Source organism: Cynoglossus semilaevis, chromosome 12 (genome assembly GCF_000523025.1).
Source record: "Cynoglossus semilaevis isolate Cse_v1.0 chromosome 12, Cse_v1.0, whole genome shotgun sequence".
Lineage (NCBI taxonomy): Eukaryota > Metazoa > Chordata > Actinopteri > Pleuronectiformes > Cynoglossidae > Cynoglossus > Cynoglossus semilaevis.
In genome coordinates, this window is record NC_024318.1 from 7,308,933 (window position 1) to 7,327,365 (window position 18,433).

At 37.2% G+C, this 18,433-nt stretch overlaps 1 protein-coding gene and 1 long non-coding RNA gene across 2 annotated transcripts in view; one reads left to right on the forward strand and one right to left on the reverse strand.

Moving 5' to 3' along the window:
* LOC112487883 (uncharacterized) overlaps positions 1 to 17,934 on the reverse strand; it is an 89,107-nt gene extending 71,173 nt beyond the window's left edge. Inside the window, exon 1 of the long non-coding RNA XR_003051386.1 lies at positions 17,786 to 17,934. This is a non-coding gene — a long non-coding RNA (uncharacterized LOC112487883). The remainder of the gene's footprint in view (positions 1 to 17,785) is intronic.
* The window catches only part of adgrb3 (adhesion G protein-coupled receptor B3), a 104,356-nt gene that overhangs the window by 42,107 nt on the left and 43,816 nt on the right, over positions 1 to 18,433 (forward strand). The window contains exons 3-8 of the mRNA XM_008321818.3: positions 4,790 to 4,900; positions 7,125 to 7,286; positions 11,088 to 11,252; positions 12,305 to 12,469; positions 13,740 to 13,904; positions 14,373 to 14,474. Of these exons, the coding sequence (XP_008320040.1) occupies positions 4,790 to 4,900; positions 7,125 to 7,286; positions 11,088 to 11,252; positions 12,305 to 12,469; positions 13,740 to 13,904; positions 14,373 to 14,474 (870 nt within the window). The remainder of the gene's footprint in view (positions 1 to 4,789; positions 4,901 to 7,124; positions 7,287 to 11,087; positions 11,253 to 12,304; positions 12,470 to 13,739; positions 13,905 to 14,372; positions 14,475 to 18,433) is intronic.

Genomic DNA, 18,433 nt, shown 5'->3' on the forward strand with positions numbered 1-18,433 from the left:
TGAAGAGCCTCTCATTAAATGCTACTTTTGCGACAGTCATTCCCTCAGTGATGCAGGAGTGCTTGGAAGGCAGTAAAGGGAGCAACCCTGACTGAAGCTACTCATATGGACTTCTGAGTAAAAGCTTATTTCATGCAAGGTTAGACACATCAGTCACTGGACAGGGGACTGGCTTTTACTGCCTTTCAATAAGATTACACATGGAACATGTCCACATAGTGAAGAGAAACCTGGAAATGAAATGTCTCCCCTATAGGACTCTGCGGCTGGTGTGATCGCTGCCAGCAGTTGAGCTTAAAATTCCGTGCATGTATCTGATCAAAAAACCCAGCCGTTCATGCCTGTGCCAAGTCCTTCTCTCTTTTTTTTTTATTTCTACAGCATGCTCCATAGTATCAGGACATTAATGAAATCAGGCATGAATGTCATGGTAAATATGGCCAGTAATTAAGCCTGAAAGCATCAATGAGCTGTGAAGGGTCAGAAAAACTCAAACCCCACCAAATCAAGATGTGCATAAACAGTTTGGCTTGGACAGGAATTTAATGTCCAGTACTCATAACATGTTTGCACATCAGTGACACTGTGATTCAAACTGTTGTCACAGCACAAACTCACACACACTTTGTCTTATGTTCAGGCCTGGTGTCCTTCTTTAATAACCTTCATGTATCATCACTCACTCAGGACAAATGCTTGTGACATCATTTTCTGTTTGTTATCTCAGCAATAATTAGCTAACATTGACTATTCTCTAAGCCACTGTTCATACCATGCATTTTCATGCAGTAACCAAACTGCAAATGGTGAAATCCACCAAGTTCAGCTGAGCAGAAATGTTTGAAAACATGAAAGAATTAGAGATTTTTTTTTCTCCCTTACTGAACGCCTGATTAATTTTAAAGCAAAATCATCCTGTGTAGGATTTGACTCATGAGACTCAGCAGTGAATCATTTCCACTTCTTAAAGTTCAATTCAAGGCTTTGATGCCCAAAATAGGCCCGTCTCGTTTCCTCTTCCTTATTACCCACCAGATTTTCAAATAATCATTAACAGGCTGGAAATAAAAACTGATGGCACAGCATATAAGAGAAATGGCAATCCTGCTTAATTGTTAATGCTTCCATGTTAGGTAATTGTAGGTATACACACACAGTACATGGATATGTACAATTTTACTTTATAGATTTATTTTTATTTCTTTGCGCCTCAAAGCTATAATATCTAAATATTTTTTTAAAACAAAATGATGGTGAGAGCCACTACAGGTTTGAATGGTAGGTGATTGTAATGAATACTTCCTAGTAAAGACATTTTTAACTGACAATCTGGAGCAACATGAAGCAAAAATGCTACCTGAAACCTGCCAGTTATTTTCACCCTGTCCTTCAGTTACCTTAGCTAATAGCTGGCTGGCTATTGTGTAGACTAAGTCAACCAATCAGAGGCAGTTCAACAGCACCAATGCCTTGCTGTACTATAAAAATATAGTTACATACGTCATACTGCGAGCCACTAGTGCAAACGCTGCCGTTTAATAAAGAAAGAAGAAAGGCAAAGTATATGTTTTTCAGGTTACAACAAAGCCAAATCTAGAGAGGTTGAAGCCAAATATAAGGCAAATACATATTTCCATGAAAAGTGGAGGGGAATGTAGCAACAAGCAATAGCCACAAATATTAATGTGGTAAATTCCAAATGACTTTCAAGGGATTTATTGATCAAGCCAGCTAAAGAAATGGTCACTGTTATTAAAAAAAAAAAAAGAAAGTTTATTTCCACTTTCTCAAGGTCTTTTAGTTCACATTAACAAGGACAAGGCTGAATTTACAAGTTTAAGTTAAAAGACGTATCCAAGGCTAGCCTTACAGGCAGGCTAGCACTTTGTAGCTAAGTTATTAAGCTACATTTTTGTCTTTAAATACATCAAAGGTAAGGACACAGCACTGTTCGACAGAAGCACAACAAGCAGCATATGCTAGCAACAGAAGACACTAATAAATTCTGAGGTTTGAACTAGCTCATAGACTGGTGTATCACATGGTGTTTTTTTTTTTTATTTCAATCTTTTTTATCAGTCCTTCTCCCAATTCTCCTAGCTACACACTCTAGGATAGTAATAAAAATGTATTTTATTAGGATGTAAATAGTAAATTTCTAGTGTTTTGTGCCAGTGACGTTGACACCAGGGTTTTATATCTTCAGTTAACCATTATCAAATCATTTATGCAGACCACAGTTTGGTTCTTGGGTTCGTATTCAAAGTCTCGGACTCAGCTCAAACCAACCTAAATTAACTTCACCTGAGGCGTAAACACTCCAAAATGCAATTCGGTCCGATTAAATAAGTGTGTTGTAAACAAACCCGAAGTTTTCCATTTAGTTCTAATGAAAGAAAACAGGCTGTAAGGATATGAAACCTTTTGGAAGAACCAAATACGTGCCAAACTTCCAAGGTAATCGACTCTCACCAAAGACCAATTTCAGTGACTAAAGTTGTTAAATGAAGCTTTTGTTTTTTTCTTTTTAAGGACATGCAGTTATGGAAATGACAAGTGTAGTTGGTGCCATGATTAGCCTCATACAGCCTTAGATTAGTATCCTAGCACCCTGGTTTATTGGTGACATTAATAAAGGTAAAGCTTCTAATTTTGTGAGCAATTTGAAAGGGATTTGAACTTCCTCCAGCAGATTTTCTCAAAATTACTACAGTACATCTCTTAAAAACCTGTCTTGGTAATGATAAAAGAGCACTCTTTAGCCTGAGTCGATCAATGCTTTAAGGCCACTCATTTCAAAAGCTGTAATGTAAAACTCTGATCTATTATTCCCCTATCATTATTCTTTTAATTTTAAGATATAAATACTGAATTTCACGAAATTACGAGTCGGACGAAATTCTGATGCTGCTCCGTTAGCAAGACTGGAATAATAGACATCAGAGATAATAGCATTGTTATCATTAAAACCTTTCACAGTGTAATAGCATTTGGAGAAGCCAATAGGGTTTTAAGGTAATTTCAATATTCCAAATAAACCTGCTGAGCTAAATAGCACAAAAGTGCCACCATGCGCCATCTTCAAGCTTTTAGCATTTAGCTTCATTTGTATAATATCATTAAGGAGCAGTGGAGCTTGCTTTTTGTGTGATTTGCAGAGCAGCAGATGTTCAGGCTGAGTAAATCAGACAGCCCTTTTATTCTGCCAAATAGGGAATTAGTCCGTGCTCCAAGACACCACAGGAAACACAGGACACATAAATCAATGAAGATGGGAAGACATCAAGGTACCCGCAGTAGTTAGCTCAACTCATAATTGTTAGCCGGACCACCTGCTGTTCGTCAATCATCAGCGGGACTGCATGTTTCTTTGGTCTGCCACCATCCAGACTTTGCTGTTGGGGTCAGTTTGATCAACACAATTGGACGGAAACACACAGAAACATGTACTTAAGCTTTGTGCAGTCAATGCTTCTTAAGATCCCAATCAGCCTCTACAAGATGTAATGTTTATTTACACCTGCCGGCTTTCTGTCCTTTCATTTTACCCTCTTAATATTCATGCTTCATGGTGCAAACAGTGGCAACAAACAGCGATGTTGTTTGATTGTAGTTGAACTGCGTTCAAACAACAGCGCTGCGACTGAACCTAGCGCAGCATCTCCCCTTGATTTATTTGAATATTTTGTCATGATCTAATCAAGGAACACGTTTGTTGATATGACTTGCTTTATGCCAACAGTCTGATGCTCAGATCAAACAGCTGTCTTCGTTTTTGTAGTCCACCGATTTACCATGTAATTAGTAGAGATGTGAGCTCAGAGCAGAACGTGATCAGATGTGAGGTCAGTCTTTCTGGGCTCAAACTACTGTTAGAAACAACAACCTGAGGCTACAAAAGAAGTAAACATTTAAATTTCCCCTTCTTATCAACGGCTAATGCATTGTACTGTGAAATGTACTAACATAAGCTGTGTTTTTTTATGCATTATGTGCTCTGCATATTTTCACTTGATATAATACCTCATTAGAAAGGCACTGGCGAAAAGTAATGTTAGTTTTCTAATTAAAACATGTAATTGCATGAGCTTTTCAATCCTTAAAATGTTTTACAGCGTTGTTGCTGTGACGTAAAACGGAAGCTACAAATTCCTAACCTACTGTAATATCCTTGCCCTACGTTTTTAATCCTGATGTCAGGACTGATTTTTACATTGTCCTTCTATGGGAGACCAAGAACAGCTCAGAATACATTTGTCTAACAACACATACAAAATTCGGACTGGGTCACAAAACAATGAGAAAACCAACTGTAAATAATGTAAATTGTGGATCAATAGCATGTCCATGACCCCCTCCTCCCCCCTCCTCTGTGGCTTTATGATGGCTTACACATTTTTTACTTTCATTTCCTTTTTCCTTTTCTTTTCCGGGTGTGCAAAGGGTAGGGAGGGTGGGAGAGAAGGCATGAGGGAAGTGCCTCTGTGAAGAAGTGTTAGCCTCTCAAACAAGCAATGTGAGTTTATTTGCATGATTGCTCTGTGTCTACGTTGTGCTTCCAGTCTCAACGTACTTACAACCCACGCCTATCAATTCGTTGCATTGTTCTATGGCCTAGATTTAAAGACAAAGTAAGAAGAAAACATGTGTGGTCTTTGTTTCTAGCCATGTACTGCAGTTGTTTTAAAGCTATCCTGTAAAACAGTTTGTAATAAAGCATTTTTCTTCCTTTTCTCACAAGATCATGTCTAAGCATAGCTTTCATATGAACCTCTATTTTGTCCCATAGAATATGGAATGATCGGAGAGCATACAGTAAAAAGTCAGCGGCCAAGATCAGTTCATGACACAAAGGCCCTGAAGGAGCAAGCTGATTCTGCTAAATTTATGGCACAAACTGGTAATTCTATAGTTATGTTTCTTTATTTTCTTAACTAAACTTAATTTCATCATGCATGCTCTCTCTCTTTCTCTCTCTCACTCTCTATTGTACTTTTAAGTGGAAATGACTTTTTGTTTTTTGTTTAATTTTGCTTTTTTTTCTACCCATTCCCAGTCCCCGCATTTAAACTGTAGGAAGATAAAATTAACAATTTTCTCCACAACAATTTAATATAAAACATTATTAGGTTTTTGTTTTTATGTCTGATCGTGAGTTGGCAAGTGTATTAGCCATACAGTATATTCATAGAGCATTAATTAAACAGCAGTTAAAAACTGAGGCCCAGATGTAGTTAATAGTCTCCTCCAAGGCGTGATGAATTAAATGTCATCCAATGACCCCCCCCCCCCCCCCACCCAAATAAGAAACACATACTTGGCAAAAGTTGAACTGATAGATTCTGCCCTGAGAGACAGAATGAAGCTATGTGGCTTAATTAAATCTAGCATAAAGAGGCTGAAAAACTAAATTCATAATGACATTTACAACATGCCACGGTTGCATTTTTAATACGTATTAAAATGCAAAGCAGTGATAATGCTAATCCAGAACCATTGTCTTTCAATGTAGCTACTTTGGGGTTTGTCTTATCCTTAAGAGATCAGTTTTATGGGTAGATTTAACACTGCTAATTTGATTTAAATAGACTTTTTTATTATTATTTTAAAATTTCGGGGGAACTGTCTTTATTTTTGTCATGTGTTGATCCATAAAGTTTGCTTGTTACTATTTTTTTTGTTGTTTGTTTTAATCATTTCATTAGCAATTGAGTTAACCAACGTGCATATTGTGCTCACACACTGCTACTAACACTGTAACCATTAACACTCCATCTCCATTTGACACGTGCAGCAGATATGTCGTGTGGCTGTCCCATCGCTTTGTGCGTTTCTCATCCTCACACTTTATTTTCCCTGTGCTGCTTCATTTAACAAATTGATCCACCTATCAAGTCTATTTAACGATCTGCAAAATTAAAGGCAGGGTTCTGATTTGTATTTGGACGAATCCGTGTCCTTCATATCAAAAAGATTAAACAAAAAAGAGAAAGAAATTCTTAAAAGCATTTATTCTGCTCTAAAACACAAATGGTATTTGATTACCTCAAATGGCATAAATGTATTCATAGCTGCAACAGAACTTATATCTATCTTCTACTAAAGCTTAGCCTCATCCAATAGAAATAAAACTAAACCTGAGGTTTTACATCATCAAGCATCAACGTTTTGGTGACTTCACTAACTTATAGAGATTTTCTTTGCCCACTGACTTGTCACCATTACTTTTTTTAAAAACTCAGCATTGTTTTGAAATCCCACCACAGGCTTTTACTGAATATTTTGATGTTTGCCTTTTGAACATTAGGCCATAGAATCTCAAAGGCGTTTTTTCCCCCACCAAAACAGCTAAGACCAGAGGCTCAAAGAGTACCCTCTTTTCCAAAATGTAGAAATATTTGCCGTCTTCAAAACTGTTGTTTTTCTTTCTTTCTGGAAGTTCAACTCTAAAATTTAAATACATTAAAAACACACCAAAGCTGTGACCGTGCTACTCTCTTCTCTTTTTTTCATCCATATTTTAGTCTTGGCGAAAAAAAAAAAAAAGAAAAGAAAATGGACAAGAAAATTCTTTGAAGCCAGTGTCAAGGAAACTACATCGTTTGGAGCAGTGCGAGGGAACTCATTTTTCAGAAATCATTTTAAACTAACATCCATTCAAATCCATTTTTTTCTCTATTGCTGTCCTTCTTGCATGTCATCATGTTATTATGAATTTATTTCTGTTCTACTGGGTTTCTCTCCCCATTTTACACATGATACAGGGTGTTATTAAAATGCACGTTTGTTTAAATATTGACTGAAACAGGGAACTCTAACAATGAGTCAATCATTGTTGTTATGATCCAGCTTTTCTGAGATCTGTGTATAAATTAACATTGCATTTATATATCATTTTACCTTAAATACCCAAGTGTCTGCTGATGCATTTAACCCAGATGATGCAAGACAAAGCTATAATAGCCTGCTTTTAGCATTTGGCCCCACTTTTCCCATACAACTCACCCATGTTGGCCCGTACCCAGTTTGCTCAACCCTGCCCACGTTGTCTCAACCCCACCCTGTTAGCCCTGCCCAGAGGACCGACTGTTGCATTTAACTAGTGTCACCCTTCTCCCACACAGGTGAATCAGGTGCAGAGGAGTGGTCCCAGTGGAGCTCATGCTCTGTAACATGTGGTCAAGGGTCGCAGGTGCGAACAAGAACATGTGTCTCACCATACGGAACTCACTGCAGCGGGCCTTTAAGAGAATCAAGGGTTTGCAATAACACTGCCCCTTGTCCAGGTAGTGTTAGCCGCAGATTCTTGAATATACATATTTATATATATATATATATATATATTGTTTTTGCTCATTTGTTTACATATCAAAGTAAATGTCTTGCAATGTTTTAACAAACGTTTCAATGTTCTTGCATAAAGAATGTACTTTTTATTACATTATAACAACCAGTTGTTAATTTGTGATTTTTTTTCCCCATAATCACCATTTGGTTTTCCATTTCACACAACTGTTGAGCAATTCACCGGCACAGAAATGGTTTAGTGTCACAGCACACTGTCCTGCATGGCATTCAGGGACTAGTAGATAGTGAAATGTCGTTGTCCTGAAGGTCAGATGTGAATTTAAAACAGTCTCAGTGTTGCTTTATTCAGAATGTTGGGCCTTTCTTCTTCAGTTCACGAGGCCATGGGAGACAGATACACGGCAGTCTGTGTGGTAACTGCAGACAGCACTTTTGTTTTAATACATCCAATAATAGGAGTGTGTCCTTTTAGTTCAATTGTCCTTTTTTGAAATTGTGGACACAGACATATTCATGTGAGTAAGGCTAGGAGGAGACGGTAGAGTTTAAAATATCTGTCTGAGTTTCGGCCTATTATTGATTCCTCTGTGGTCATTTAGAGTAAGCACAGACGGTTCCAGGGTTATAAACCAGAAAAGAACAGTCTACAGTGATCAACCCCTTGTGTATACACAATATTTTTTTATACATAAAATATTTTTATATGCATGAAATTTTATCGTATAAAATAAAGAAAATGAATGAAAAATGAATCAATCTACAAAAAAACCTGGAAATTCCCTCAATTAATTCTGAAATAGAAGAAATAACATTAAAAGCTTTTTTAATATCTGAAATGTGACTTTTCCTACTTTATGACGTTGTTTCATAGGTTTTTAGTTGGACCATATTAAATCTACAGAGCCCTGCAGTGATGGTAAATTACACAGTCTATAATAACTGGAATACCACCATGTTTCTGGTCACTTACCTTTATTAAACCATTGCTCCGAGAGCTGATATAGCATAAACCACATGTAGTTACGGTAGAAAACTGCAACAAAAATCTCCCAACTGGCACAGTGCCACAAAAAAGTCTATATCTAATATACTGAAAGGAAGACTGATCAATCTTCTTTCCGATAGATAACACATACTGCAGATCAAGCAGGCTGAAATATCCAGATTTTATAGACATAGCAAGTTGTTGCTCTGCTCGTTCATAACACAAAACTGGAGAGAATACAAGAGGGAGTATGTTTTGCGGAAATGCATTTTCAAATGAGCAGCACTTCATCACAAGCCAACCAGCACCACAGATGGCTAAACTTTCAGAAATACAGACTTTGAGTTCAGCTCCACGAGCACTTTCAGTGCACTTTATCATCTATGTCAATATATTTAAAAATAATAATAAAAACATCCAATAAGTGTTAGGTTATAGCCAAAAATGTTTTTGAATGTGTACTGGTTTAGTGTTTGCAATTTCTTTCCCTTATTCTGTATGTTGATGAAAAGTATCAAGTTTCTAAAAGTACAGAAGCTGAGCTGTGCAGGAATGATGGATGAGCCTTGTTTACCACACATGAAAATAGTTCAAATGCACAGACTGTGAGCCCTTCCTAAACTAATTAGCACACGTGGATACAGAAGCTGCTTTAATGCTGTTTTTTTTTAAGCTTGTTTTACACTAACTGACTGTGAGTGTACCATTGTAATGAGAGACTCAATTTAGGTGACATCTCCAATTCTGCTTTTTATTTTTTTAATATTCTTCTTGTTTACAATAAATAATTAATAAAGCAATTATTTTCTATTATCATGAAATTAAATAGTTGAAAATCCAGAAAATATATCCTAGTATTTACAAACAAACAACATTAGACATTAAGGCACATCACTGCAACCTGCTGGGCTTATTTTACAACCTGACACACAATGACAACCATCATTCTGAGGCCTAGTCTTTACAAATGATGGGATTAATTTAATGTTAATTTGTTTTTTGACTTTTCTTGGACATTTTTGTCGACCTTTAGCTTTTCACAGATCGATCTTTATGACCACTATAAAGTAGAAAAGTATTTTCTGCAACTGCAACATAACTGACACATAACAGAGCTTAATGCATTTTCCACATTTCCACCATCAGGCAGTGTTTTTTTGTTTTGTTTTGTTTTTAAGCTAGGGAATTCCCACTCTGCCACAAAACAGTGCCCTTAGCGAAACACAAACACCATCAACAACACAGACAAAAGTGCAATTTTGTATTAGTACGATTTAGTACTACTTTAAGTTAGAAAATCCAAGTAACAAGTTAAAAATTGCACATGCAGCAAACTCAGCTCCTATGGTATTTCATATATACTGTATATCATCTGTGTGTGTGTATATATATATATATATGAGACATACATGAGAGGGTATATATATATATATATATGAGACATACATGAGAGGGTATATATATATATATATGAGACATACATGAGAGGGTATATATATATATATATATATACCCTCTCATGTATGTCTCATATATATATATATATATGAGACATACATGAGAGGGTATATATATATATATATCCTCTCATGGCCATCCCCTGACAGCACACACACTCACACACAAAAAAACCCTGTTTCATCATTGATAGCTGTAGTGACTGGATGCTTTGAACTCCAACTTTCAAAGTTAATGATTCAGCCACTACGATACACTTAGCTAAGAGCATCAAAGCAGCACCTAGAGACAGGGCCAGAGCGTAGCTCTCCTCATGATGGACCCGTGGACTGATCCATTGTGCCAACTGCTCAACAACAGAATCTCAGGTCCTGTTATTATTCTTCAGCATCTTAGGCAAGCCTTTGAAGAACCTCTGAACAGGGATCTCTTTTCCCCAGAATCATTGTCCCTGCTATTATCACATGTTGTCATGTGATTTTTGTAATAATAATAACCTCAATAATAACATTATTTAAACTCCAAGCTTAAATATGTAGGTGTTTTAATTGCTTGACAACAGATTCGATCAAAGACAAAAGCCCAAGCCAAACAGCAACATAGAAACACATGAATTGACCCTGGTAGAGTATAAATAATAAATAAATTAAATGCCAACATCAGTTAAAATAAATAATACCATGCTTTTTGAAAATAATAAGCAGCTTTAGTAGCGTGTGTATTGTGCACTATTTACCTTTAGTAAGATTACAGTAGCTTTATCCAGTTGAACGCATTTACCAGTTTAGATAGACAAATCATTAAGAGGGAATGAACAGTGTATGAAACATGTCTTTGTCCTGATAAATTTCCCTACGGGGTTTCGGCTGTCTGAGTTGATCCTGCCTCTGATCGAGATCTAACACTGTATGTATTTGTAGTACAAGGTGTTCAACATACTGATACGAATGTTGCCCAGAAGTATTACTGTTGAAAGTATCTCAGTTACTACATGAAAAAGTCAGGTGAGTGTTGAAGCCACAGTTCAGAGAGATTTACACTCTTCTATTATGTTTCCTACCTTCGTTTGAACAGGGAGCATTAGTGGTTCAGTGTTTGTCATTGCTCGTGTGTTGATGAACGCTCGCGGAGTGGAGGTGACTAATGCTCACGGCTGAGGCTTTGTGAAGCCACACGCACCCTGTGCTCAGGAGGTTCACTTACATTAGTTTTGCTCCTAATTATTTTTGATTGATTTTATTTCATTTAGGGCTTAGTGCAGTTTGTTATGGCTCTGTTTATGCGACTGCAGGGACACGGGCATTGATTAGGCCTGACGTCTTCTCTGTGCCCGCAGTACATGGTGTGTGGGAGGAGTGGTCACCGTGGAGCCTGTGCTCGTTCACTTGTGGCCGTGGGCATCGCACTAGGACTAGGATGTGTGCCCCTCCCCAGCACGGAGGCAGGGCCTGTGATGGACCCGAGACGCAGACTAAGCTTTGCAACATAGCCCTGTGTCCAGGTATAATCTGTCTTCTTTCAAACTCCATCAGCAATAACAAACTCTAACACAGCAGCCAAAGCTTTAAGACAAGAACGATGCAGATGATGATATTACAAAAATGATCATAAAGACATTTCTGACATTTCTTTTGGTACGCCAGCACTTTAGCTTTCATGCATTATGCAAAGCTTGAAATTTGTTTTCTCATTTTCTTGTGAATATTAAGGATAAGTCTTCACCTAGTAACAAGAGTTTTGCGATTTTCAAACCATGTGCTACACTCAGTTAAAACCATTCAGTCCGAGATGCTTTCTGCAGTCACTGTTAAAAATGATGTAAGTCTGGCAGCAATCGCTCCTACAATTCTGTGCAGTTAACGCTATATGTTAATTAGGGGTGTGTATTGGCCATAATCTGGCTATACAATATATTTCACGATACAGGGGCAACGATACAATGTATTGCAATATACAATGATACTATAGGAACAACACTATATTGAGTTATTTTAAACAATTTAATTGTAGAATACCGTCAGCATAGAAAACACACAATGCTGTTACCTGCCTAACATCAGGTTTCCCAAATTGGGACCTGTAATTGCTAAAGAATTTAAACTTATTTGCAAAAAACATTTAAAAATCTTTTTTTTTTACTCAAATACTTGCAATATATGCAGTCCCTGTACAATAAAACAGTGGTTGGAAGTTTAAATGCAACACCAGGCCATGAATGTTTTCATGTTAATTGTTAATTGTAGAATATCAATACAGTCTCATGAAACAAAGTATTGCAATATTTTAGTGTATCGATATTTACTTAAACCTCTGGTAATAATAAAAACTTTTTTCTACACCAAATGCAGCTCATTTCCATTTCCTTTCAGCCAGTCGGAAATAAAAACCAGCACAAAAAAAGTTCAAATCAGTATTGTGTTTTTCTGCCTTCCTAATATTTAATTGGTTTGAGTCTGGGAAGAAATAAGTGATCTGAATATTTTCTACCATTTCTGTCTGCCCTCTTTTTTGTCCACCTGGGACTTTCTTGGTTGGTTGTGGTTGCTGCCCCAGTGGATGGACAGTGGCAGGAGTGGAGCTCCTGGAGCGATTGCTCAGTGACCTGTGCCAATGGCACTCAGCAGAGGACCAGGCAGTGCTCAGCAGCCGCCCATGGGGGATCTGAATGTCGCGGTCACTGGGCAGAAAGCAGAGAGTGCCATAATCCTGATTGTACAGGTAAAAATATTGCAATTGCAAGGGGATCTGATTTAATGATTGAACTTTTAAAAAAATCAAGATTTGCAATGTTAAAAAAATAAACCACTGAAGTCAGAGAAATCTGTGCTATATGGATTTATGGTCCAAGACCAATCTATGTAAAAATCCAGTTAGAAATAATAACTGCTCTCACAAATCTCAGAGCTGGCCATCCCAACTGTATGTCAGCATCAGACATGTATAAGAAGCTTAAAATGTCACTTAATGCTCTCTGTCAGGCTCAGAACTGTCTGATTATTCTCTGGTTCTGAACAGTACCATAATCTTTTCACTTTGGCGTCATGATTTCTTTTCTGTAATACTGGCATACAAGAGTCAAACAGTTGGCGATTTATTTAAGGACCTTGGATAATGTCAGTTTGAATATGTCTGGAAATACAATAAGAAAAAAAAAGTAAAGCTCATGTACACTAACTCATCATCTGTTGCTAAAATTCCAATTTTTTTTTCTCCTTTCATCACGGCTCTTGTTAAAGGGCAGACAGGCTTTTAAGGTTTACTTTTGTTAATATTGGCAGTAAGTCAAATAAAAGCTGCTGCTGAATTAGAAATCCTACATTTTTGAACCTCGTATTTGAACTCCTGTACCGCCTGGTTGTTTTTAAACTCATAAGCCATAAGCAGGTCTAGCTGCCATGCCTCAGTAGCCTCAGCATGAATTTTGGTCCGTGGGACTGTTTACCCAAAAGAACACAATGGTTTCTGGTGCCTCTTTTCTCTGGCAGAGGCAGAGCTGACAGAGGTTAGTTGTAGGACATGAAATAGCCTCGCACCTGTAAAGGTTCAAATAAGAGCAGTGTGTTTCCTGCTCAGAGGCTATTGTATCTTTTCCGTTTCAGACAAGGGCATGTGATTTACTACACCGCTGAAGGGGCCACATCTGTTTTTTTTTTGTCTAATGCACAATTTACCAGTGTTCATAGGAAGGACATAAAACATAATGGTTGCTTTTGGAACTTCAGCAGAAATGTGTTTTATTATTGACAAAAAGTGGAGCAAATAACCAGCAGTGATAGATCAGATCAGATGGTGTTCGATTATGTTTCCTGTGATTGTTGAGAGTAATAAAATAAATTCAAAATTGATCATGGGCATTACGATATATTTTTGTAAATAAAAAGACCTTTATGATATTTAAAAATCTTTAAAATTCAGTGAATTTATTAGCTAATTTGAATGTACTTTGTCTGAAAGCATCTGTTTCTAAATGCAAGTTATTGTGTTTTAGCCAACGGCCAGTGGAATCCATGGGGCCCATGGAGTGGCTGCTCCAAGTCATGTGATGGTGGATGGCAGAGGCGAGTCAGAGTGTGTCAGGGGGCAGCAGTGACTGGACACCAGTGTGATGGCAACGGAGAGGAAGTCCGAAAGTGCAGCGACCAGCGTTGCCCAGGTAAGCCAAAGGATAATGAGTCTTAAATCTGAGTGGCCAGGGGGAAGCCAAATGAAAATGGGGTTATAATTATCTCCATGGAGTGAAGGACATGGCTCGTCACTCAAGATCATTCAAGGCACAGGGTGAAAGGAGATGAAGATAAGTGGATTCAGAGGAGGGGAGTGAATAAGTATGGATTTTTATGAATAAATTAGGATAAAGAGGAAAGTGGTGATGAGACATGCTACATCATGCAAATATCATTAGAGAGTCTGTCTCTCACGGTTGGATATCATCTACTTGCCTTGATTTCCACCGCAGTGGGTTCATGATATGGATACTTTTTATAACATCTCCACGTTAACACTCGCCAACACTGTGCAGCCATGGTTTTCATCATTCCCAATGTAACGTGAAGCAAGTGTTGCATCATGTTGTAAATGCTCTGAGGCTCTGGCACTGACATGGCAACTCTTTGCTTCTCAGCACCGTATGAGATTTGTCCTGAGGACTATGCAGTGTCAATGGTGTGGAGGCGGACACCTTCAGGGGAACTGGCCTTTAATAGATGCCCTCCTAATGCCACAGGTGAGCAATGTATTCCTTTCATAATTAATTACTCCGATAGCTCGATCCAATTCTCTGATCGGCATTGGTCCAATATTGGTAAAAATTTCAGGATCAAACATTGAAAAAACAACTATTACTGTCTAATCTGTCTCTATGGAAGCCAAAATAATCAACTTAATTTTGCACCATTATCAACTCAGCAATGGCCGCCCCCAGTATGCTGGAGAAGAGTTGCAGGATCGTTATCTGACATGATGGAGCCATCCCTAAATTAAACACAAGGTTCCAATGTTTCAGTGCTCCTCATACACTTATACAATACTGATTTTGTATATATAGAGTGAAAATTCAAAGAGACACTTTCCATATTTGAAAATAGGCTAGTGTAGTGTGTGGAAAACAACTGCCGACTGTAATTCAGATTCTGTGAAAGCACTCTTTAGTCTGTCTTCAGAAATTAGGCAAAGGCTTTTTCATGTGCACAGAGAAAGACCTTTAGAGCAGGAGATGGGAGTTGTCAAACAAGGAGAAACACTCAGCTCCTGAACAGATGAGAGCAGTGCAGGTGACACAATTACCAGCCACTGTGTTGTGAAACAGTTTGTGTTAGAGAATCAGAGGGTCAATTGAATTAAGAAATCCAGCACGAGAAACATGTATTGTCCAGATTTTAATGTTGGATGTTAACTCTTACAAAGCTTTTGTTAAAACTAGGATTGCTCTGGTGTTCTGAATTGATACTCCCATCACAACCATAAAATAGCCAACTGGAAAATAAGTTGCTGCAGCAAGCACACTGCCATTCACAGATGGCTTACCTGCGGCAAAATTATGGAGAGTAAGATTTACTAGTATGACATTAGCTTTCTGGCATGACATTAGTTTTATGGCTAATAACAGTTCAGCACTACAAAGCTATTTCAAGCTGGCACTAAAGACATTTGCGGGGGGGTCGCTTCTATTTTGTATGATGATGTTCAAAATGTTACACTTTTAGTGATTAGGAATTTGATTTAGACAAAGGAGTTTCTTGAGGTCACGAGAAAAAAGTCTGAAATCTAGTATTAGTATGCAGAAGGTGCCCAAAAAATGACTGATCTCCTAGGTCAAAGTGGGGAACTTTATTAAACAAGAAGAATATTATAATCTATAATTTTTAATGGAATTTAAACCTTCGTGTGACTTTAGGTTGGTCAGTGACAAACCTAAAAATCAGTACCTGCACACACTGCAATCAAATCTTACTATTTTTATTAAATTTACATTTTTATTATTTGACATCTCTCTTCTTTAACATAATCTTCACGTTAAACTTAAGTAAATTTAAAATACTGATGGAATGTCAACATGTTCCTGTCCAAGATGTCTCATTACATTTGACATAATTATGTCTCAACAATGAATGAAATGAATACATATAATACATAATGAATACATATGAATACAAAAGCTTTAGTGAAAAAAAAAAAGAGAATTTTTTGTCATTGGGGAATATGGGTGGTGATATAGGTGGGGTCAGCTTAATTACACAAAATGGCTATGATATAAGGTTAACCAGGTCGTTTGGTTACGTTACAATACATTAATGTTTACCGATACAGCACATCCTCTCTGTCAGGACATGTCCTCACCTTGAATTAAAAAAAAAACTTGATGGACAACAGATCAGGTCAGGTCAAGTATATTTCCAGAGCCATTAATCACAGTTCCAATGTCAGCAGGTTTCACAAAGGCCAGATCATGAAAGTTTAGAGGAAAACAACACCTTCAACCCTTTGACCTATAATTAGATTAAGGTGAAACCATCACAAGATCTTTGACATAAGAAATATGAATCCAAACCAAACGTTCAGACTTGCATGAATTTCAAAGAAACTTAAGACATGTAACAGCTGCTTAGAGTGGGTAGACAAATATTGATTAAAACTGTAAAACCAGATCAGAAAAATAATGATCACTTAGTTTCATTAAAATGTATTTAACAAGTTTTTACTGAAATGAATTTAAAATATTTTTATGCACTGAATAACAAAAAAATATTTCTTTTGTGATTTTAAAATATGACTGAGCAAACAACCATGTTTTGAATTTTAAAAACATTTCTAATTGTCGGGCAGTGATGCTGCATTTGGTAAATATTTTGTGAAGATCGTTTCTTCCTCTACTATGCATGGATTTTTTCCCCCCACAAAATTGACAAAGTTTACCAGAGTTAAATGCACTGTAAAACTGAACACTGACAGACCAATGCCACATGAAGGAGCAGCCTTCATCTTGATCCAACACATCTCTGACTACATTTCATACTCAACTCTTCATTTATACATCACTGGAGATACAAGGACATAACTCATGAACGCTTTGTGTTTTCATCTCCGACTTGTTTAAACCCAACAGTCTGACGTATGCAAACCCACAGTAATTCTTAAGCAGCAATAGTTAAAGATGAAACAAGAGGAAAAAGACATATTGCAAAATTTCTTTCTTGAATGTTTACAGTTCCTTTCCCTTGTATTCATACCCTCGGCCCCTAAAAGCATATGGTCAGTCTATTATGGCAAGAGTGTTATTAGATTTTGTTTTATACCACTAATAAACTACAGCAACAAATCTCTACCAGAAAACTGAATGTTCTTGGAAAAAATTGAAGGCAATAACAAAAAAGGAGCTAGTCCATGCATTTCACAGTAAAATGATTTGTGCCTTGGGCAATGTGTTCCTCCTGGCACTGCTGAGAGCACATTATTATTATTAAGACACCTTCCCAAAGAATCACACTAAAATAAGAAAGTACACTACAGGCCATTTAATGAACAAAGAGCTGATTAAATAACATAAAAGAGTTTACCAAAATAATACTGACAGATAAAAATACATTTTGACTGGACCACAAAAGATTGGACCATAACAATAAAAATGAGATTCACTTGACGAACAAAGATAACTCTCTTTCGAGAACTGCATGTTGACATATGAGGCCACTTGTTACACGATACATAAACAAATACTGTATAAGCACAAAAACTCCACCAAGCATTCTCAACTAATTCAGCTGGTTCTGCAAGTTCTAGTACTGTGGTACTTCAGTAGAGGATGTTTTTATAATAGTTGTTTATACACAAAAAAATTTAGCAAAGTATGTATTATCGCATGCGTTTAAAAACACGCATGCACGGTCATGTTTACAAACATTTGTATACATTCAAAGTCAAAACGTCAGCATTAGCAGCACCGTCCGTTAAACCAGTTAACGGAGGGTTTCCGCTACGAGAAGCTTAATAAAACGCAACCGCTATCGAGCCAAAAAAACTGCGAGTTTCACTTCTTACCGTCTGCCTCTAAGGACTCCAGTTGTTTTCGCAGGGAAATGTTCTCCGTTTTCGTATTTTTGTCCTTGCTGGTGGTGTGCTCAGCAATAGAGCATGACGCACATTGGTCCAACACAGATTGGTTCCCACCACCGGCTGGAACCACTTTTGAATTTTGACAACAGACTCCACTTTTGCGTGTTTTGTTATTCTATTATTATTATTTATTATTTAACAAAAGTAATCAAATAGACATATTATTTAAAAATATGTAAATATTTTGTTAGAAGATTGTTTCTCCAACAATGAAGTCAATGAAGGGATTTGCCTTGTGGAAAGTTTGAAAATGGCAACCTGCATGATGAAACCCAAGGGACATTTCTGTCCATTTTAAGTCCTCTACAATAATAAAGTGGACGTTGTCTGTATTGTATTTTAGGGAATTCATCTGTTAGTTGTATCCAAACATAAACAATAAAATAAAAAATACAATAACATAAACTTTATATATAATGCATTTATATATTTCCTTTATTGTTGATGTGTGTCCACAAGGAGCGTTTGCTGTGTGCAAGTAACTAAAGTAAACAGCCTCGCATGTGAAGGCAGAGAGATGAACGCTCAGTGCAGTGTGAAGCAGCGGGCCCCTGCTGTTGCCCTTTGGGCTGA